The sequence below is a fragment of the Zootoca vivipara genome, chromosome 6, assembly GCF_965207765.1.
Source record: "Zootoca vivipara chromosome 6, rZooViv2.hap1.1, whole genome shotgun sequence".
NCBI classification, from domain to species: domain Eukaryota; kingdom Metazoa; phylum Chordata; class Lepidosauria; order Squamata; family Lacertidae; genus Zootoca; species Zootoca vivipara.
In genome coordinates, this window is record NC_142589.1 from 40,934,914 (window position 1) to 40,956,311 (window position 21,398).

General features: G+C 45.5%; 2 protein-coding genes across 2 annotated transcripts; one reads left to right on the plus strand and one right to left on the minus strand.

Moving 5' to 3' along the window:
* Positions 1-148: 148 nt before the first annotated feature.
* Positions 149-13,061, minus strand: LOC118087757 (Leucine-rich repeat-containing protein 29). Its single transcript, XM_035120712.3, has 7 exons — positions 12,940-13,061; positions 8,965-9,066; positions 6,973-7,956; positions 6,423-6,635; positions 3,216-3,428; positions 1,648-1,865; positions 149-1,488 (listed from the first exon to the last, which is right to left on the minus strand). Exons 1-7 carry the CDS (start codon positions 12,964-12,966, stop codon positions 1,314-1,316), a joined length of 1,932 nt encoding a protein of 643 aa, XP_034976603.3. The 5' UTR covers positions 12,967-13,061; the 3' UTR covers positions 149-1,313.
* A 135-nt stretch (positions 13,062-13,196) lies between these two features.
* Positions 13,197-21,016, plus strand: TMEM208 (transmembrane protein 208). The gene is made up of 6 exons (XM_035118049.3): positions 13,197-13,276; positions 14,165-14,260; positions 17,058-17,117; positions 18,409-18,545; positions 19,549-19,633; positions 20,410-21,016. Exons 1-6 carry the CDS (start codon positions 13,271-13,273, stop codon positions 20,545-20,547), a joined length of 522 nt encoding a protein of 173 aa, XP_034973940.1. The 5' UTR covers positions 13,197-13,270; the 3' UTR covers positions 20,548-21,016.
* The last annotated feature ends 382 nt before the right edge of the window (positions 21,017-21,398 follow it).

Here is a 21,398-nt window from a genome sequence, read left to right on the forward strand (position 1 = left end):
TGTAGCTTTCTCTGGTTTGGGGCTCACAGTCTCTGAAACTAAAAACGGGAGGGCTCGGCCCTGAAAGTAAACTGAAGTGGTTTTCAAGAGGTCAGATGGCCTAGATTTAAATCTTTCAAAAATACGTTATTCAACACTTGCACATGTGTAGAACAGAGAATAGCTTTAATCGCTGTGGAGGTGTAGGAAATGCCTTGAGGGCGAGGTGTGGGCGAGACTGTATCAAAGAACATTGTCACACAACGCTTAGGTGGAGGGGCAGCCTATTAAAAGAAGCACCCAATAGGTTTTAGAGTCCTGATTGGAACCCAGATCCTAAACTGTGTGCTGGCAGTGGAGAGTGAGCCATCAGAGCAAATGACCCACCAAACTCAGTTTGATCTCTGTGAGCCCCTGCTTGCTTGCCTGCCTTCCTACTTGCAATCAGTCCAGGGGGTGGCACTATCTTGGCAGCTTCTTCCTTCTCCGTTTCAGTCAAGGAGGGCAAGTCAAAGTTTTACAAGCTGCTGTCTCCATTTAAAATCCAAAGTGTGTCAAACACATACTAAAGTCCTTTCTTAGTGCAGTGGCTTTGGTGATGTTTATGGAAAAATCCTGGTGCATAAGCATAGTGCAGTTTTCAAAAAGTTGAGTGGAAGGCTGGCTGGGCACTGGCTTTTTCACCTTTATATTGTTTGCAGGAATGCGCTAGAGCAAAGGTTTTGGTTACAGACTCATCTCTTCATTGCTGCCTGAATATGCCATGGACTGCTTTCATGTGAGTGACCTCCCACTGTCTCTAAAACTAGCAGCTGTGCACCAGGGGGACCTGGAAAGAAGAAGCCTCCCTAGGTGCAGTTTTCCAGCTGATTATTTTTTAAATCCCTTTCACTGACAGGGATATTGCAGCTGCTGAAAGCAGGGTGAAAAGTAAGTGCTTGGCACTGGCTGTGCCAAAGATTACATCAACAGCCATTACCGTCTTGCCTTATGCCTTCTGGTTACTGTTCCAGCTAGCATGGGATCTGCCATGCTCCAGGCAATCCCAAGGTGTACTTCCCCATTCTGCTTGCGGGATGGGGGTGATGGGAGGCTTGCACAACAGCCAGTTCCTCCATTGAGGCAGGCTTGGGTGAGCCTGCACCCTCTATAGGAAGAATCGGTCCATTTTATGGACACTCAGTGGTTGTGGCGCAGCTGCATTGGGGCAGTGGGACTACCAAGACAGGAGCTGTTTCCCAAGACAAGTCCCCTATTGCCATTGAGGCAGCGTGGGGAGGGAGAGACAGCTTGACCACCATTCATCTCTGGAAACTCAACCTACAAAGCTTGCATCAAAGAGTGATGGAAAGGTCTGCTCCACCCACAAACCGTGACTGGATGCTAGTCTGACTCTGCAGCGGGAGTTGCGACTGGAAATGCTCAACGTCCGTCATGCTGATCTTGCTGCACATGGAGACGTCCAAGCTCTTCAGTTGCTGGCACTCCTGCCCAATGGCCTTCAACGTCCTGCAAGGAAGAGTTCACCAGCTGTTGATGGTCTCTGCCTCTCTTTCAGTCCCTCCCAGTCAGCCAGCCAAGCCTCGAAGCAGCTTTCAAAGGCCTGCCCCTGGCTTGCACCTTTCTCCCCACCTGCCAGTGATCTTTGCACTCTGCAGCACTACTCACCGGGGAGTCAGCTGGTTGCAACCAGAAAGGATGAGATGCTGAAGTCGGTGCAGGGAGCCAGCGGCTTCCATGAAACCTTTGTCGGTAAGGTTTGTGCAGTGACTTAGCGTAAGGTGCTCCAAGCTCCGGCAGTTTTGAGCAATGGCTGTGAGGCTGGTGTCTGTGATGTTGGTCACAAGGTTGAGGGACAGGCGCTGCAGCTCGGGAAAGCTGATGACCTGAGGAGGGGAATAACGGAACAAGGACAGGAAGTTGGGTGGCCCTGCCTGGGCACTGTGATGAAGGGTGCCCAAAAGAGCACCCTTGCCAATGGCTGTAAAAGCTTTTGCTCTGCCATTGGCCAGGCCCAAAACCATTCAGGGTGGAGCTCCTCACCAAGAAAGTGAACATGGGGACTGCAATGTGTAGCAACTGAGGAAGAGAACTTCTTTCAGAGCCATTGTGGGGGGCTGAACAAGATGCTCAGAAAGATAGCAAGTTGCAGGCTTCTTGGAGTGTACTCCTTCCAAGTGCAGTTGCGGATGGGACCACATGTGTACAAATGCTCCCCCAGGTCAAAGCCTCTCCATGTGTAGAAAACAACCACATCAGAAAGATGACGACTGCTTGGAACCGTTCTCCCTGACACACTAGCTTTTAATGGGCAGGGAGTTTGGGGTAGCTTGGTCTAGCTTGGTCAGGTCTCATATAAGAGAAGGAAGTAGGAGCTTGAACTTTAAAGCTCTCCCTCCAACCAAACTGATTACATATCCTGTGACGTTCCTTGCATTCCTTTTTGGGTTTTCTGCAGAATGTGACCTGTTACCAAGCCGTTTAATCCTCCCACTTTTTTATGCCTTGACAAGTTTCTCTCCATCTGTGCATCAAACCACTTCCTCTTCCTCAGTGACCCACTTTTCTAAACCCTCTTCTCTAAAGCCTCTCATTCTCTCCATGGTTGTGTGGCCGGTCCCTCTACTCACTGACGTCTCACTACCCACACATTCTGCTCTTGCTTGTCTAACGTCAGTCTACCTGGAAGCATTATATCCCTCCATGGCCTGTACTGTTGGTGCTCCATAGATGTTTAATTTGAGCAGGTGCCACTGAAAGGGCAGGGCACACGGCTCAGTAGTACTAGGGCAGCTGCTTTGCATTCCAAAGGTCCCAGATGCAATCATTGACTATCTTATGTAAGATAAGAAAGACTCTCGAGATGGGAAAGACTCATGCCTGAAATGTGCTCCGGCCAGTCAGTGTGGAACAGGGATGGGAACCTGTGGCCCTCCAAATGGTGTGCTGGCTGGAGCTGATGGAAGTTTGTAGCCCAAGAACATCGGAATGCCCACAAGTTCCCCACACCACACTGATCGAGAGGGGCAAATGGTCTGACTCTAAGGCAGCTTTTGACGTTCTTATGGTGGTACTCCTGCTACCCTGAAGCCAATGGTTTCTTTTGGAAGAACACTCTGGTTCATAGGAATTTGTCTATGGCCAGATCATGTATCCCATCCAGCAAAGCACCTACTCTGCCACTAAGCGATGGTCTCCCCATAGCTGATTGTATTTGCAAGCTGCAGGGTCCAAACCTTAGCTATGCTTGCATCTGTGAGTTTCGTGCAGGCCGTCAGGTCAAGTTCCTGAAGACGAGTCAGGGCATTCAAGGAGGCTTTGTGCTTCTGCTGAGCATCCTGCTTGCTGAGGTCAATAAGAATCTGGGTGTCCTGCTCCAAATCCTGTGGAGGTGGTTGGAAAAATCCCATGTTGCCAAAGTTCCTGCTGAACTTTGGGCCAGCATCCTTCTGTCAAGGCAACAGAATGAGGGATTAAAAGGAAGCTGGGACCATCCTGAGACCCTCTGTTTCCTATCTGGGTGACACAGGTGAGGACCAATGCTGTGGATTTGAGTAAACTAAGATGGAACAGATGCTACACATCAAAGACTAAGGCTGTGGTGTGGAAAGTAGCTCCTGACCCCTCTGTTTAAACAGCCTCCCAAGGCTTATGTAGCCTATAGTTTCTTGTGTGCTGTACTTCACAATAAGCAGCAGGGGGCCACAAGACAACAAGAACCAAAGAGCCAACTAATCCCAGTGTTCTGCTTACAATAATTCACAAACGAGGCTCACAAGCTTGGTATGAATGTGAAGGTCATTTCCTGTTTGACTAAGAATCAAAGGCAAATTACTTTCAAACCTGGGGGATCCATTTCTACTGTCCTAGATAATAGCCCTTGTAGTGTGGCTGGTTGGGAGGAAGGCAGAAAGGCCAACACCACTTAGAAATGCTAATGAATAATAAGTGGCATATAAATGCCTTAAATAAAAATAAACAGACTATAGGTGGAGGCAGAGCCTTTCACCCTCTTCATATAGAAGAGGGTGAAAGGTTGTTTTCTGCTGCTCCAGAGAAGCAGACACGGAGCAATGGATTCAAGCTACAAGAAAGAAGATTCCACCTAAACATTAGGAAGAACTTCCTGACAGTAAGAGCTGTTCGAAAGTGGAATTTGCTGCCAAGGAGTGTGGTGGAGTCTCCTTCTTTGGAGGTCTTTAAGCGGAGGCTTGACGGCCATATGTCAGGAATGCTTTGATGGTGTTTCCTGCTTGGCAGGGGGTTAGACTGGATGGCCCTTGTGGTCTCTTCCAACTCTATGATGCTAAGTAATTCTAGTTTTGCCTGCAGAGTTCTACAACGGCAACAATGAGACTAAGGAAAAGGAGGCTGACAAACCAGAACTGAAGGCGGAGAGCAGATTGAGTTTGGGTGGGGGCAGTGCCCCATTTGCCCTGATGAACCAGCCTCCACTGAATCCTTGACAGATAAACTCACCCCAATGCCAATCTATCATTGTGGGCATCATTGTAAATAGCTCCACTGAACACTGTGTATTTTGCATTCTGTGAAATGCTTCCTTCTCTTTGCCTTGAATTGCCCCGATACAGCAAAACACAAGGGAAGAACTACCTGGCCACTGGGAGGTTATATCCCCTGTGTGACGGATTGGCCTGGTGGGCAAAAGAACTCCAGGGTGCAGAGAGTTAAACCCCAACCTCCTGGATAAATGACGCATTCCATTCCTGAGGGGCGGGACTGCCAGCAGTTTAAAAGGAATGGGAGGCAGTTAATTCGGTGGAGAGGGTTGTGGGAGCGAGAGAGAGTGTGGGTAGGCGTAGGAGATCTTAAAGTGTTCTGAGGAGTTTAATTAAGTTATATTATCTAGCCATTGTTAATTGAAACTAAGAATATGATCTAAGAGCCTGTACACATGAAACCATTATGCATTTAAAAGTCATCTAGTAATAAAGCTTTCTTAAATGTTAGTGGATGTGCTTAGTTATTTCCAGCTGGGGATCTAAACTCACAGAAGTGGTGGCTCAGTAGAGGACAAAACTTACCTCGGGAATAAAGGCGACAGTTTGTGTCCTAGAGTTACACTGAGGAGGCTTAGGAGGGTAACCTGGGGTGCCACAAAGTTGCCAGAGTGGAAAGGGCAAACTTTTGCAGTGGGGAATCAAACTGAGTGAGACCCTTTACTGTAGGCAGGAGGTTATTCCGTCAAACAGCCTAGAGTTTATCAAGATACCAGGCCACGTAAGCTGGAAGACTCTCTTTACTAAGGAACCCAAGTAACAGGGGTTTATTTTAAGGCGGCAGGAGAAGTGGGGGGTGGTGGTTTCACCCCTGGATTCCTGTGTCACATTTTTAGTAATAGAGAGGGAGGACATTTCGTTACATATTAAGAAAGATCCCCGAAAGTTTAGTGACAACGCCGGGACTGGGTTTGTCGCATATTAATTGGTGGCAAAGTCCTTGGGTACGTCGCACCCTGCTCCTCAGAAACAGGATCCTGGCCATCTGGAAGATCAGTCTGGCCCCACCCATTGGCCAGAGAAGTGGCGGCAGCAGGAATCTCTATTTACCCTCCCTGCCAGAAAGAACACTCTGCTTCAGTTGCCTTGGGACCATAAAAAAAAATTCAAAATGAATAATAGATCACAGACTTTTGATTAATCTTGGGTGAGTGAGTGTCACTTGTCACCTCTGCAAAACCAGACACTGAGTACCCAGTGGCTGCATAACTAGCCAGCATGCCAGAATCGATGCTCTTGGGATTAAACCAAAATAGTGCCAATACCTGAGTACTCAACTTGGAAAACTGATAAACAGCCACCAGTACTTTCCACATCTGAACTGGGCAAAGTTTTCCACACTGGTTCTGAGAAAGCAGCTACCTTTTCCTTTGGACGGGAAGATAAAACTGAAGGGTCACTTCTAGTTGCTGAAAGCTGTGCAGCTCAGCACGGGCAGGGTATGTAGACTGCAGCATCTGTACTGTGGCAAAGGATGCACCTTGGAAAGCAGCAACTTCTGGACAAGCTACCAGTCACTTCTCTGAAGCTCTGTTCACCACAGACAATGTGCTCCCCTATTCCAGGACAGAAGGTTGCCCCTGCCAGTTTGTCCAACCTCAACTATCTCTTTATTAGTCCAGCGAAGACAAAAGAGTTACAAGTTGGGCCCCTGGCCTCCAGAGAGGCAACAGGAAGCAGATCTGACCACTTTCCCTGTCCTTCTCCCAGCTAAAAGAACAAATTAAGCACTGGATTAAGAGGAAACAGCTTCTTATTATGGGCCTCTTTGGGGAAAAGGGGGAGGGAAATAACATCAACAATAATAATAATAATAATTGGAGCATCACAGATACTGTCATTGCACAATATTTTTTTTTCTCTCTCTCTCTCCCCCCCCCCCCCACTCCCAGGTCACCTAACCAGAAAAATGTCTGCTCAAACCTCTCTGGCATGTTCACGCTCCTCTCTGGGCTCCTCAACCCCCAGCAGGCCCCAATCCGTCAGCTCCTTGCACCAAGCCAAACGCAGGACTCTCAAGTGCAAGAGGTGTGAAGCGATTGCTTGGATGCTTCTGTCAGTGATGGACACGCAGGAAGAGAGATCCAAAACCTGAAGGCTCTTTAGGCTTTCAGCCAGTGAAAGAACCAAGTTGTCCTGAGGAAGGGGGAAAAAATATTTAGTGGAAGGCTGCATGCACACCACACGTTTAAAGCACATCCCCACTTACAGCCAGGAATTCTGGGAACTAGTTTACCCCTCACAGAGGCTCCACCTGCCCTATACTTTTAAAGCTGTATCATACCACTTTAAACAGTCATGGCTTCCCCCAAAGAATCCTGGGAACTGTAGTTTGTTAAAGGTACTGGGAGTTGTTAGGAGACCCCTCGTTCCCCGGAAGAGGAATTGATTGTGAAACCACCGAGAATCGTAGAGAATTGAGCAACGTCTGATAAAAGGCTGCTAAATAACAAACAAACGCCTTAGAACTTACTCGTAGCAAAGAGCAGAAGGCAACGTTCAGCGAGACCAGTCTGGGCTGTCCCTTCATAGTCCCAAATGCTCTCACCAGCTCACTGCACTTCATGAGGCTGCATTCAGAAACATCCAGGCTTTGGAGCTGCTTCAGGTGTGAAATTCCCTGGAAGCCGGCATCAGTGACACGCGGCAGCTTTCCCAGACACAGGTGCTGAAGGGATAGGAGCCGGGAGGTGACGACAAGGACAGCCCGGTCAGACAGCTCAGAGCAGCCGCTCAGGTCCAGCATGGTCAGGTGGGGCTGGTGCTGACACAGGATGCTCACAGCCTCATTGGTTAGATCCCGGCAGGCCTGCAGCACCATCTCCTGCAGGCAAAGGTTCTCTACCTGCACCAGGGACTTCATAGCCTGGCTCGAGATACTGGTGCCACTCAAGTTCAAGGCCTTCATGGTGCTGGCTCGCTCCCGGACAAAGTGCAGGAGGTTGCGGAAAGACAGCAAAGCCGAGGAGTTGTAGTTAGTAGAGCCGTAGTAAGTGTCCACCTCGAAGGTAATGTGGCAGCGGGCGAGGGAGAGCTTGGTCAGGGATGGACAGCAGCCGGTCAAGCGGTTGAAGGTGAGGTCAGACAAGTATCGCACACCGGAGAGGTTCAGCTCCTGCAAGTTGATCAATGTTTCTCGGGCTTGCAGGAAGGTCTCCTCTTTGGAAAGCAGCGTCCCGGACATGAAAAGGCTGTTGCAGCCGCTCAGATCCAAGGCTGTGAGGCGGGGGCAAGCAAGGAGGAGCTCACTGAAGTTGGCCTCTGTAAGGCTGCTCCCGTGCAGGCACAAGCTGCGCAGGTGAGGCCCCAGGAAGCTGGCAACGGACTTGATGATGTCGCGTGAAGTGGTGGAGCCATCCAAGTTGGTCATCTTGACGTTGCACACATGCCTTTGGGACAGATTCTGGATTGTCCGGAGCGAGGCAGAGGTAGCCGGGATGTTATAAAATATGCTTTCCTGGAATTTGAGAGGGACTACATGGTGAGGAGTTTTTAGATATGGACCAAGAGACATGGCTTCAAAAAAAAAAATTCAGTTAGCAAAAGAAGTACCCTGGGATGGCCAGGGCGCAAGACACACCTGCTCTTTCTTGGCCTAACCTACTTCACAGGACTATTGTGAGGTTAAAAAAACAACATTCACTGCCCTGAGCTCCTTAGAGTAAGGGTCAGAGGAAAGAAAGCATGACAAATCTCTCTCTCAATCTGTATTGGTTAGTGTTCTTTTCTTGTAGCAGCTCCAGTGTAGCCTGTGTTGTGTATATTGCTCTTGAGGGGACTTGTGGATGGATGAGCCTGCCTTTGAGGAAGGACCACGGCTTAGTGGCAGAGAACCTGCTTTGCATGTAGAAGGTCCCAATGCAGGCACCCCCAAACTTTGGCCCTCCAGATGTTTTGGACTACAATTCCCATCTTCCCCGACCACTGGTCTTGTTAGCTAGGGATCATGGGAGTTGTAGGCCAACATATCTGGAGGGCCACAGTTTGGGGATGCCTGTCCCAATGTCCTAAGAACATAAGAAGAGCCCTGCTGGATTAGGCCTGCGGTCCAGCTAGTCCAGCGTCTTGTTCTCACAGAGGCCAACCAGATGCCTCTGGGATGTCTGAAAGCAGGACCTGAGCACAACAGCAGCACACACACACACACCCGGCGTGTATCATTCGTTTACCCCACACTTTTCCGTCCAATTCTCCATCACTTCCTAACTACAAAAGTCTGCTGCCATTGTTTTTTTTTAAAAAAAGTAGATTAGTTACAGTACAGTGACAGAATGCTTGAATCCACTTTAATGACGCAAACCTAAATCTCTGGTATTGCGCTTGAATCCCTCCCGCAAAATACCGACAGTCTGGAGGTGACCTGTGGCTTAGCATTATGTCTGAAATAGGACGATGACTCTCCTGCAGGGCAGCCCTGTAAGAACAGAGGAAGTATGAGTAAGACACCAAAGCAAGAAGCTGTTACCTGGCGTAAGGTGTCCTGGGCTGCGAAATACCATGTTTGATTCACTAGAGAAGCTTCTTTCCGATCTGCGATGGGCAGGAAGCTCAGGATATAAGTGATAATCTGCAAGGAAGAAAGGGGAAAGCCTTGACAAATGAGTGCAAGCTTGTTTTTCAGCAGAAGGGCACACCAATTTTAGAAAAGCAATTTAAATTGCAAGGAATAAGAAAAGCCAATTTTAATCAAGATTCCCATGTGTTTATGTGGAAAAGAGAGGCTACTAATTCAGCTACTGAAACAGTTAAGATGGGTTTGCAGCCTTTGGCCTCCCCAGTACCTGTACCTTAATCAAAAATATCTGGCCATCCAGCCCATATCCTTTCTGTGCAACATAATTATATCTGATTAGAGAGAGGAAGTTGGGGGGTGTAATTGTGAAATTAATGGAGCAAGATCTGGCAAATTACTGGGCAGAACAAAACCATTTCTACAATATGTGGAAAGAAAATATCTGTGCTATTTGGCTGATAGAAGAATAGAATCATAGAATTGTAGAGTTGGAAGGGACCCCAAGGGTCATCTAGTCCAACCCTCTGCAGTGTAGGAATCTCAGCTAAAACATCCAAGGAAGGAGAGTCCACAACCTCCTGGGGGAGGCTGTTCCATTGTCAAACAGCTCATACTGTCAGAAAGTTCTTCCTGATGTTTAGTCAGAATCTCCTTTCTTGTACAGTAACTTCAGTTTGAGTCCTACCCTCCAGACTAGGAGAAAACAAGCTTGCTCCTTCTTCCAATATGCGAGATAAATGAGCAGTGTTTTTACCACAGAAGAGGAAGCATTACATCATTTCATTGGCTTAAGGAATATGGGAAGTCTGAGGTAAACCAAGTTGAAGAAGAGGTTGGAAGGGAGGTAAAGTTAGTAGGTAAAGTAATTTTTTTATGTATCACTTGGGAAGATGGGTGAACTAATGTCAGTGGAAGAAGCAAAGATCACCAGTGTCAAAGCAATGATTCTTCAACATCAACTTTGTTGGATTGGTCATGTTGTTCGGATGCCTGATTATCGTCTTCCAAAGCAACTACTCTATTCCCAACTTAAGAATGGAAAGTGGAATGCTGGTGGACAACAAAAGAGGTTTAAAGACACTCTCAAGGTAAACCTTTAAAAACGCAGTATAAGCACTGATAATTGGGAAACACTGGTCTGAAAGTGCTCCAATTCGAGAATAGCCTTTAACCAAGCCGACATGGACTTTGAAGATGCAAAAGGGAGAAACGAGCTAAGAGAAAGGCACGTTTGGCAAATCCTCGCCGTGATCAACTCCTGACCGTAAACCTATTTCCCCACTGTGGAAGGACATGGATCCAGAATTGGCCTCCACAGTCACTTACGGACACACCGTTAAGGGCTACAAGTGATTGCCAATGAAGAAGGAGGGAGGGAGGGCAGGTATTCATCATGAAAGAGCAGACTCTTTTGCCTGCTTGGGTGAAGGAAGTACCGTATTCTGCAAGTGGCAATGTCTGTTTTTTCAGTTCAACTTGTCTATAAAAACCCAGGCATTAATGACCCTTGTCAAAGGTCGCATATTATGAGACTATTAAAGCAGTCAATGATTGACTTGGGAGTTGACTGTACAAAATTGAAACAGGAGAAGAAGGCATTTTGACTGACAATGAAGAAGGCATTTTGACTGGATGCATTGGGCTTTTTGAGTCTATAAATTCTCTTTTATGTACCAGTGAGAAGCCAACATATATTTTGCCCTTCTCTGGATGTTGCTGGGGTTGCCTTCTTCTTCTTCTTTTTTTAAAAGAAAAGAGTAATAATTTTCAGACCAGGGAGTAAAATCTCTTTAATGAGGTGGAAATTGAAAAATCAATTTCTGAGACATGGTGGTTTCTCTGATGAACAGAGATGTTAAGGCACCCAAACTATTCTGTGTTTTTATCAGTCTGTCTTTTTGTCTCTCGTTCATGCCCCTCTTCTCCCTCCAACCACAAGATTTGCTTAAACAAAGCTTGTTTGGACCCAAAAGGATTCCTAGGTGGAAACAACAACAAACTGAAAAACCACCCAAGCTATAATCTGTGTCTGAGAAACCTGTTTCACCTTGAAACTGTGTTGTTGGTATGCTTTTGTCTACAAAGACTATGTTTTTTAAACAATTGTAATTGCCCTCTAGACAGCATTTTTTAAAAATAAAAACAAAAACTTTATTATGAAGTTACAATAATAGTCCAGTAAAAAATGTAAAATAAAGTAAAATAAAATGACAAAAAGAGTAAAAAGAAAAACTGTACTAAAGAACCCCTAGGTTCATAGCCATAACAACATAAAATAATGTACATTCTCAAGAGACTACACAATATATTAGATGTTAAAACAAAAACTGGCCTGATGCAAAGATAATACAAAATGAAAGTTATGGATACCAAATAAAACCATATTTCATCTAGACTTGCTTTCCCCTAATTGACTTGTCAGTTACACAAAATGTAGGTGAAATCAATAGGTTTAGTTGCATCCTGAAATACCCTTAATTTCTGAGGGACGGTGGACCGGCCCACGGCTGAAAAAGGTTGCTGACCCCTGCCTTAAAACCAAGGTTCCCTACAAAACTGACTCTGGCCTCCCCTTTCCAACCACACTGATTTAATAGGCATTTAATAACTTTAGGTATAGTACTAGTTTTTCACTGTGAATACCAATTGCTGGAGCACGTCTAATTTGCATAGGTGATAAGGGCTTCTGCTTTTTACTATCGGTGGCAACCCAGTCTACCAAAAGTACCGTACATTGAATTTGAGAAGGTGTGTTTGTTAAAACAGTCAGTCTTTCTTGCAGCCACACCTATGAAGAAAGGACTGGGGAGTGGGGTGTATTCCCTATCATACACTTCCACAACCATAATCTATTTGTAGGAAATACTGGCGCATCAAACTCAGTCCAAAGCTTTGCTTGCACACATTGTGTTATTAATATATGATGTCTCCATGCCAAGTAAATTATTTTCTTGCCACTACAAAGGAAGTGGGATTTGCACCCCAAAATAACCTTAGGGCAACACACTAGGCCATAGATCTCCTGTGTGGGGTGGAACTATTCATGCTGTCGTAGTTCAGCCCAAAGCACTGTTTCCACACAACTCCCCAGTATTCTTGAGAATTTTTAATAGACATGAAAGGGAGCTTCATAGTTGAGAGTACAGTACTGCAATTTGTGACCCAGGCACAATACTAGAGTATCCCAGAGGGAACAGTCTCCAAGTGGCATTGATGTATGACTCAGGATGGTTCAAATCTTACATTGGGGAAATTTTGTTTCCTAATTCAGGCTGCTTTTCACGCACACAGAACCACATTGTTTGAATACTGTTCAAGTGGAAAATTCAGGGGGGAAACAAATTCTTTTGTTTTGCAGCACCCTGCACACCACTGAGTGGCTGGTACTTGTGACCATCCTGAAACCACTTCCCTGGAGCAGCTTTTCTACGTTAATTAAAAATCAATCAATCATGTGGTATCTTTTAAAGTTTTTGAACAACAGATAAGCTGAGGGCTAGGTACCTGAAGAGCAACAAGAACAACATGCAGCAGAAGATGCTGGACTCAAGTCCAGGCATCATCAGAGAGGGCTGGGAAAGATCCGCCTCTGCTCTTAGGGAACTACTGCCACTCTGACAATACTGAGCTACATGGAGAGCAGTGCTCTGACTCGGTGTAAGGCAACATCCTAGATTAATAATAAATAAACCCGCAGGGCAAAGAGGAAACTATTAATTCAGAGGCAAGTATTCCATATGACGAATGAGAGGGCGTGTGTGAAGCCGAGTACCAGGCAGAAGCAAAACAATTACGCGCCGACACGTGTTTGTAGACATGTATGCGCGCACCAACGCGTGTTGAGTTAGGACCTGCGCCCCCCTCCAAGCCCCTTGCAAAGCTGGGGCGATCGTTAGTAGCAGCCTCTTTTCTTCCCCTGCTCCTTACCTCCACAGGCAGCTCGCACGCCTCCATTGCTCCCGGGAGCCCGACCTTGCGGGAGAAGCAGAAAACAAAAGTACTTTAAAGCCGGCAGGTCAACGGCCAGGCCACGCCCCCATTCCTTCTCCCAGCCCCGCCCCTTTCCCCCTCTCAGCTTCCCCGTCTCTCCATGACGACGGCGCGATGCTTTTCGGGAGTTGTAGTCCTCCAAGGACTGACGTTTGTTGTCCGCGTCTGGCCCGAGCGATGACGTAGTGATCGCTGTGCCGGAAGTCTTGCTGTGCTGACTTGGTGGGTTTTCTGCCTTCCTGGCGTTGGGACTCGCCGTAGAGCCACCATGGCGGTGAGTGAAGGGGCCCGAGCTTTCGAGCGTGTGGGGTGGGGATTATTGTGTGCGGGTGGCCAAGCCTGGCACGGATCGGGGTCGGAAGAAGGTTGTGGGTTCTCTCTGGCTAAATCATACTTAGAGGAGACCCGTTGGAATCAATGGAGTTGACTCCATTTCTGTCAGCTGGTGTATATAATGTGCGACGTATTCGGATGCAGCCCTCGATATTTTTACACCCCCGTTTCAGGATCAGCTTTCATCTCTGCACATTCCCCCTTTCCTTCCTGTGCAATTTTATTTTATTATTATTTTTTAACGTAGTGCCATCTATGTGGCACTTTACAAAGAACTGGCTTTGTATGCAATTTTAAAAGACACATAGAAACAAGCGAAGACTGGGGAGGGGGAAGGGGGAATAGAGGCATAAGTAGAAAGAGGACTTAAGGTTGGGCTTAAGGTTGTAACCGGGCAGCAAGGTATAGCTGCTGAGGAACTGTTTGGAATTGTTGGAACCTAGACTACTTAAGGTTAATACTCTCTCCCACTTTAATATTACAGTTCTGGAATTCTAATAATTGCATATTCTTCGTATGTTTGCCCTGTGTCCATTTCGGAAAACTGCCACTTCAGTTTTCGCTTTTGTGCTGATTCTACTCTGCTCTGCGATTCAGAAGTCCAGAGTGTTGGGTTAGGGTAGGAGTCACCTGGATTAAAATCTCAGAAGAATTGGACAGATTGAACTATTTCACAACCTTGCTGTGCAAGAGAGAAAATAACTCACCCAGGCCCTTTTGAAAGATCAGAAAATAAGTAATTCTTCTTCTTTTTAAAATGAACTTCCTTGATATTGGCTTATTCAGCACATATATCATTTGACTCAATCCCTATTTTTCTATTTTTCAGCCAAAAGGAAAGGTGGGAACAAAAGGTAAAAAGCAGATATTTGAAGAAAACAAGGATACCCTCAAGTTCTATCTGCGGATCATTTTGGGAGCTAATGTAAGTGTGTGATGCTCTGTGTGTATAGATTCTATACAGTGGATATTTTGGGCAGAAAGTATTTGCAGTTCTAAAAAGACTCATTTAGTTCTGAATACCTTACCTGCTATTCTGGGCGTCTTTCGCTCCCTTTTTACTTTGTGCAAGGCCCAAAGGAGTAAGAATTGCTTCCTCACATGCTGCAAGCTGTGAGATACCACCTCTAAGTCTAAAATGTCAGGGTGGGAGAAATAGGGGAATAGAAATTATATGGGTGAGCACTGGATTTGGACTATTGCCTATCCCTGCCCTACGTAACATGGAATTCAAGGGCCTGCATAGCTGCTGGAAAAGCCAGTCTCCTTTTCTTTTGATTGGCAGCTCAGTTTCTTCATGGAAAGGATTGGCAGCCTGCCCCCCCCCCAACCCCCTTCTGCTTTGAGTGTGAGCCATTCGTTAGTGAAGCTTGCATGTGCAGATCCTGCCAGCCTGGGGTGCTTGAGACTAGGTGATAGTTGGAGGCAATGTGATTTAGTGATAATCAGGGCCAGAACCTAGGAAATTTAGAATTCAAATCCCTGCACTGAGCCAAGCAACATGTTCAGCATGCACCTTTTTATTACTGCAAAAGCAGTCAGAGGGCAGGGGATGTGCATGATCAGAACTGTGGGGCAATGGGGTTTAACTATTCTGTCTTGGGCTCCAGTCCAAACAAACCAGCCTCCTGTCGCTGCCTCTCTGCCCCCCACCTTACCCTGTGCCCTGAAGCTGCTGTTTGCTATGGGAGGGAAGCTGTTGATGATTTGATTTGTTGCATTTCTATGCTGTTTTTCATTCAAATGAATCTCAAAGCACCTTACAAACAATAAATAACAATATTTGACTATCAAAGCTTTATTAGGCATTTTACAAACAGAACCGCAAGAAAAAGAGTCACATACAAAAGTATTTAAAATGCATACAAAGAGGCAACAGCAAACTGCATACACTAATTGTATGTGTAATCTGAGATTTCTTCCTATTAAACTACTCCTTGAGACACTGCTGCCAAGAACTCAGCTACTCCCGCAGTCACCTTATGGTCAATGTCAGACAGGCAGAATCCAACATTTCCACCATGCTGCGGTGTCAGAGCACCCAGAAGGGGGGACAACACACGTTCACGCAGCATGCTGTGGAGTGGACAATGAAAGAGAATATGCTCTACAGTATCCGGGACATTCAGAGAACACCTACAGTATCTCTTGTCTCTGGGAGTGTTCTGATATCTACCCCTGACAAATGCCGAGGGAAATAACAATAACATAATAGAACATGGGTAGGCAAACTAAGGCCCGGGGGCTGGATCTAGCCCAATCACCTTCTAAATCCGGCCCATGGACGGTCTGGGAATCAGCGTGTTTTTACATGAGTAGAATGTGTGCTTTTCTTTAAAATGTATTTCTGGGTTATTTGTGGGGCATAGGAATTGGTTCTATTTCCCCCCAAAAATATAGTCCGGCCCCCCACAAAGTCTGAGGGACAGTGGTCCAGCCCCCTGCTGAAAATGTTTGCTGACCCCTGTAATAGAACATCACAAATACAGCATAAATCGTATTAATAAATAAATCATCAATAAAATAATTAGCACCTGTAAAACACTATTAACCAAACAGAACTAAAAAGTAAGATAAACATCATGATTGCAGCAAAAGTCATATTATATGATTAACAAATCAATATGGTATTTAGAATCTATAAAACAATATTAACAACATTAACAAAATAGCAACTAAAAAAATAATAAGCTAGGCACTGTTAACTTCATATACACATACTGCATACCCCATGTCTCATAATCTTTCACTCTATTCAGTTCAGGAAAATACACATGTTGTTTGTGTCAATAGGAGATCTTCTGCCAGGGCATTGGAAGGGTGGCTTGTGGTGGGACTATGGCACAAGGGTAAATAATAATAGCAAACCAGAAACCAAAAGCTTTTTTATGCCACAGTCCGAATCCTGCAGCTGCTGTTTACATTATTATTGTTAGAATGCACAGTATGTCCAAACCATTTGTTTTTAACACACAGTCAATCACTGGGCTGATCAGAGTGGAGGTTGCCCACCCCCCCCCTTTTTTATTTTTAATTGGAATAACCAGGGAGAGGAAGGTGGAATGGATATACACTGTCCTGAGCCCTTTCAGATCCTATCTTAACTATTCTGTTCTAAAGTAGCTACTCCATAGGCCGTTGCTCGTCATTCTTTCTGGAAAAAAAAACACCCTTAGCTATCAATAGCTACAAGACAGCCTGTGTCCATATCTGTCTGGGAGGGAAGGAACTTAGTATGAAGTTGTCACTTCATAAACTGCTGTGCCTGAAGATGGAACGGTGGGTTTGGGTTTCACCAGTGTGGCTTCATTCAGATTTAGATCAGACTAGTGGAACCTGCAATAAAACGTTGTAATGTGGAGTGTTCCCAGTTCAAGAATCACCCTGTGCCATTCCCCCTCCTTTCCCAGTCCCCCACCCCAGTTTTCCCCTCCTTGTCCCAAACAGTCAGAAAGTATTCCCTAGCTCACACAGCACTCATTGGGCCGTTTTGTGGGTTACCCTTCCACCCCAGCTTTTTTTCTAATTTTTTTTGTCTGCTTCTGAAAAAAGTCTGCTGCCTCCTCCCTCTTGTGTGTCCACAGTGTTGTTTGGGCTGCAATGGCACTCACCTCCAGAACTTATTTATACTACATTCATGTTTTTGATGCAAGAAGATTCAAAACTATTCTTCGTGTCTTCCCTTTTATGTGATTTCTGACTTTTGCTTCCCTTAATTTCAGGCCATTTATGGAATTATTAACTTTGTGGTCTTCTATGCAACAGCCACTGCGTGGAGTTGGGTGAGTCCAAAATGTCTGGAGGGAACTGTGTTGGGGAAGGTGGTATACTCTGATGGTATAAATTGTCATCTACTGAGGGAAGTGCAATCCAAAACTATGTTGTCTCCCAGCCCCTTCATTTATCCCTGAAAATAATGGAATTTATACCAACTTAGTAAAAATACTGCATTGTTACAATATAAAGCCATATACTGAGTTAGAATATTGAGCCCATCTAGCTCAGTACAGTGGTACCTCGACTTACGAATTTAATCCGTTCCGAACGGACCTTCGTAAGTCGAAAAATTCGTAAGTCGAAGCCAATGGGGACAAAATTTTTAAAAATTCGTAAGTTGAAAAAATCCTATCTAAACCGCATCCAAAATGGCGTTCGGAACGCTGTTTGTAACTCGAAACATTCGTAAGTCGAGTCATTCGTAAGTCGAGGTACCACTGTATTGTGTTAGCAGCACCTATGTGACCTCTCTGAGGTACAAGCCTCGTCACTGTGTATTGAGGTCTTGGGTTGCCCAGATGACAAGACCCTCCCTCTCAGCCTTGCTGATGTGGTCCAAAGGAAAGCAGAGCAATGCATTTGGTGCCCGCTTGGCTGCAAGAGTTGCCAGGAGGAGGCATACAAGGCACCATCCAACCACCTTAGGGACTTCATTCTGGATTTGTGTAGTGTTTACTCCTTAGCCTTTTCTTCTCCCAAAGATACCCCACAAGGCAGCAGAAGTTTAGGATCAGTTTTCCTTCACTTAGATGGACTACCTTCCCAGGGTGATGAGCCCCATCTGCCCCTCACTTCCCCCTACAGCATGTGCACAAACCACCTTCTTGACTGTAAAAAGCCACTTAAGCCAGTGGCAATCACCACATCTTCTGACACTGATGCAAGTTGAAGTGTGCAGTGTGTGAGGAGGCAGCTTGTCCAGAATCTTCTGCCATTCAGTTTTTTTTCAATTTCTCTATGCTGTGTATAATTTTATAAAGCTTTTATCATGTCCTCCTCTTCTCCTCACCCCACCATGTCCTTCATTCCTAAGTTGAGCCAAAGCTGGACAGATGCTGTAGTTGAAAGAGTGCTACAATGTCCATTTTTGTCTCTACAATTCTGTGGTTCTATGACTTAAAAGGCTCCAAATGCTTTAGTCCAGGAATGACTAACCTGTCACACTACAGATGCTTTTGGACTCCCAGTTCCCAGCGGTCACACCAAGCATAGCCAGCAGTGTCAGGGGTGATGAGAGTTGGAACCCAATACCATCTGGGTGACTTTACCTTGCTGATTTTTGTCTTCTCCTTGTAGATTGCATTTGTGTTCAGTTTGATGATCTACGGGGCCAGTTACCGCTCAATGAGCTCCATGGCAAAGCCTTCTTTTGCGGATGACGGCAGCCTTGCAGATGGTGGAATTGACCTGAATATGGAGCAGGGGATGGCAGAGTGAGTGTCTACACTACACAAGTCCAGGTGAGCAGGATCTGCTGCCTGAGTGCATACACAGATCTCCTTCACCCCTGAGCAGGAATCATATAAAGGTACTGGTGTCTTTGGGGAGCCATTGGCTGCTTCTCAGAGCTTTGTTCTCCAGCTCCTTCACTGAGAAACTGCGGGGGGACGGGACCCTTCCTACTTGTGTACACCCAGTGGTTAAGAAGAATGAAGTTCCTAAGTCCTTCCTTCCCACTGCCCCCTAAAATACTTTGCCATTCTCACTCCTTGTCCTTTCTGCCGTTTGTCATCCCAGTTGGTGCAAACAAATTACAAATAACTTTAGAAATCTGAATGGACTAGATGATGCTTAATATAGATTTAAAAAGTATATGATGGTCATTGATTGTAACAATGAAGATTTGGATTTCCTCCAAGGAGCTCAGTTAAGAGTTTAGGAACTGGGGTTTATGAGCTGTGGGATAATAGATTTATTCAGATTCAAAGTTCACATTTTGCTTGGCTGTTCTCAGAAAATATTATACCAGTTGCCTTTGTTGCCTCGGTACTTCCAGCATCAGTGGCATCGCTAGAGGTGACTAAGAAGGACAGCAAAGCAGAGTGGCCGCTTAAGGGATCTTGCTGTGTTTAGGGAGGTGAAGCCAACAGGAGAAGCATTTTGCTCCCTAGTGAGCAATAAGATTGTTGAATTGTTATCCCTATAGATTAGGCGAGTGAACCTTATGTGCCAGCATCAACTAGGAGTCATATTTCTTGTTGTTTTTAACTAGGCTACTTCTGGAACACACACACACACACACACACAGAGAGAGAGAGAGACCGCCACCACTCCCATGCCATGCCTGCCTGCAGCCCTTCTCCAGTCTCCAGACTCTAGGACAGAGATGGTTTTCTGTAGCTCTTCCTGCTAGTGAAAGGTTTTGGGACCACAGGGCTAGGCAAGGCTTTTATGCTCTGATCCAGTAAACACCAGCTTCTTCTTGTTTATCCTCAGGCATCTGAAGGATGTGATCTTGCTTACAGCCATAATCCAAGTCCTCAGCTGTTTTTCCCTCTATGTGTGGTACTTCTGGCTCTTGGTGAGTCTTTCTAACGCCATTGTTTGGTACATAATGAACCTCTAACTTTCCCACTGTGTCTGAAGTTCCCAGACGCTACCTGCCTGGAGGAGAATTCATACAACCTTATACTCTTATCTGTGTTCAAAACAAGATTTTATTCTTCTTCTTCTTTTTGGAGATGAATAATTGGGAGAGGACTGTAAAATATCATTTCTGCAAAGAGGTAGTCTGTAAATACCATGTCTGCTGTTGGAGGCAATAAAGCTCAGAATACCAGTTTGCTGGGAATTTTTGGTACAGGTGTCTGGTTGACCTGTGAGAGCAGCATGCTAGACTAGATGGGCCTTTGGCCTGATCCAACATCTTATGATGTTTGAATAAAAATCATAGTTTTTCTCCAGATTCCAGGCGCAAGGAGAAATGTTCAATCAACTGCCCTAATGCTGTCCTATAGAGATTAAGGGGTACCTTTGAGAAATGAGAATTAATGTCAGGCTTCTCAATCTTGTTAAAGAAGTTCAGGCCTGGAAGTTCACGCTTATGGAAAAATTGGGTTATGAAATAAGAGTGAGAAGAAAAAACACGATAAATAACATTTACTTTGTTTGGTCAGACTTCATTTTGCGTGCAATGACAAAGGAACATGGCTTCAGACCACCTATTATTTATAGCAGCTTATGGAATACCACATTGGTATGAAAATAGTTATAGGTATATATATTTTTGTAACTTGGGTTGCTCCATACCTGAAGGATCTTTAAGAAAAGATCTTTGCCTTTCTCTTTTTTTTGCAGGCTCCGGGTCGAGCACTCTATCTCCTCTGGGTTAACATCCTAGGGCCTTGGCTCACTGCAGATTCTTCAGCTGCCAACCAGGAGCCCAACGAAAAGAAGCAGCGCCGTCAGGAACGCCGCCAGATGAAGCGCTTTTAACTGTGCTCATGGAAATAGATATCATGCCACCTGTTGTCTCCATGTGGCTGCTTATCAGGGATGTGATTTCTTTTTAACCAATCAGAAACGTCAGGGGTTTCTTCTCTCTGCTGACCCTCCCCTTCTGTGACAGCAGTTCACTATAAGGCAGGGCTGTGGAATCAGTGCCCCCCCCCAGTTGCTGCCAAAAGCCATCTTCCCATATTCCTGACCATCGGCCATGCTGCCTGGGGTTGATGGGATTTGGAGTCTCACAGGTTTTTCACCTGCGCTATGAGGCTCAATTGTTTCAGGGGAAGTGTTGCCAGGCAGATACTTGGCCTTCATCTGCTTTGTGGCAAGTGGGGAGGGGACCTCTTGGATGTTGGAGGTGTGTAAATATCTTTATAAGTGATGCTGTAATATGAATCGAAGGGTGGAGGCACTGCAGGGTTTTAAGAAATGGTTCATTAAAAAAACAAACACAAAAGGCTGTAAGAGTCTGTATGAGAGTGCTTGTGGCTGAAGTTGATTTTATATCATCACAACTTGTACCTTTCACATTTGTTGACCCACTTCTAAGCGGGCACAGTAAATAAAACCAAAATACAAAACAAGCAATAAACTTCAACAGTCAAAACAATAATTAAAGCCAGAGTTCACAAAAGATCGCATCCCATTTAAGGCAAAGGGAATAATAGGATATTTGAGGTGTTCAAAAGAAGTTCTCATTTAAATCCTAGGGTATTTATTTTTAAACTAGCTGGTAGGGAATTTTGGCTGAAAGGTGGTGTGTAAGTATTTCATACACCATTGTACACCTCCCTGTCCTCGATAACAACAAAGCTGAATTGATGAGGTTAGATGGGCAT

Bases quoted from the DNA above. Each gene is read 5' to 3' on its own strand.
- LOC118087757 (XM_035120712.3), bottom strand. From the start codon at position 12,966: ATGGAGGCGTGCGAGCTGCCTGTGGAG. The intron at 6,636-6,972 runs GTAAGTTCTAAG...CCCCTTCCTCAG, and splicing joins CCTTCTGCTCTTTGCTACGA to GACAACTTGGTTCTTTCACT. The intron at 1,489-1,647 runs GTGAGTAGTGCT...TCTTCCTTGCAG, and splicing joins TGCAACCAGCTGACTCCCCG to GACGTTGAAGGCCATTGGGC.
- TMEM208 (XM_035118049.3), top strand. The intron at 14,261-17,057 runs GTAAGTGTGTGA...CCTTAATTTCAG, and splicing joins GGATCATTTTGGGAGCTAAT to GCCATTTATGGAATTATTAA. The intron at 18,546-19,548 runs GTGAGTGTCTAC...GTTTATCCTCAG, and splicing joins ATGGAGCAGGGGATGGCAGA to GCATCTGAAGGATGTGATCT.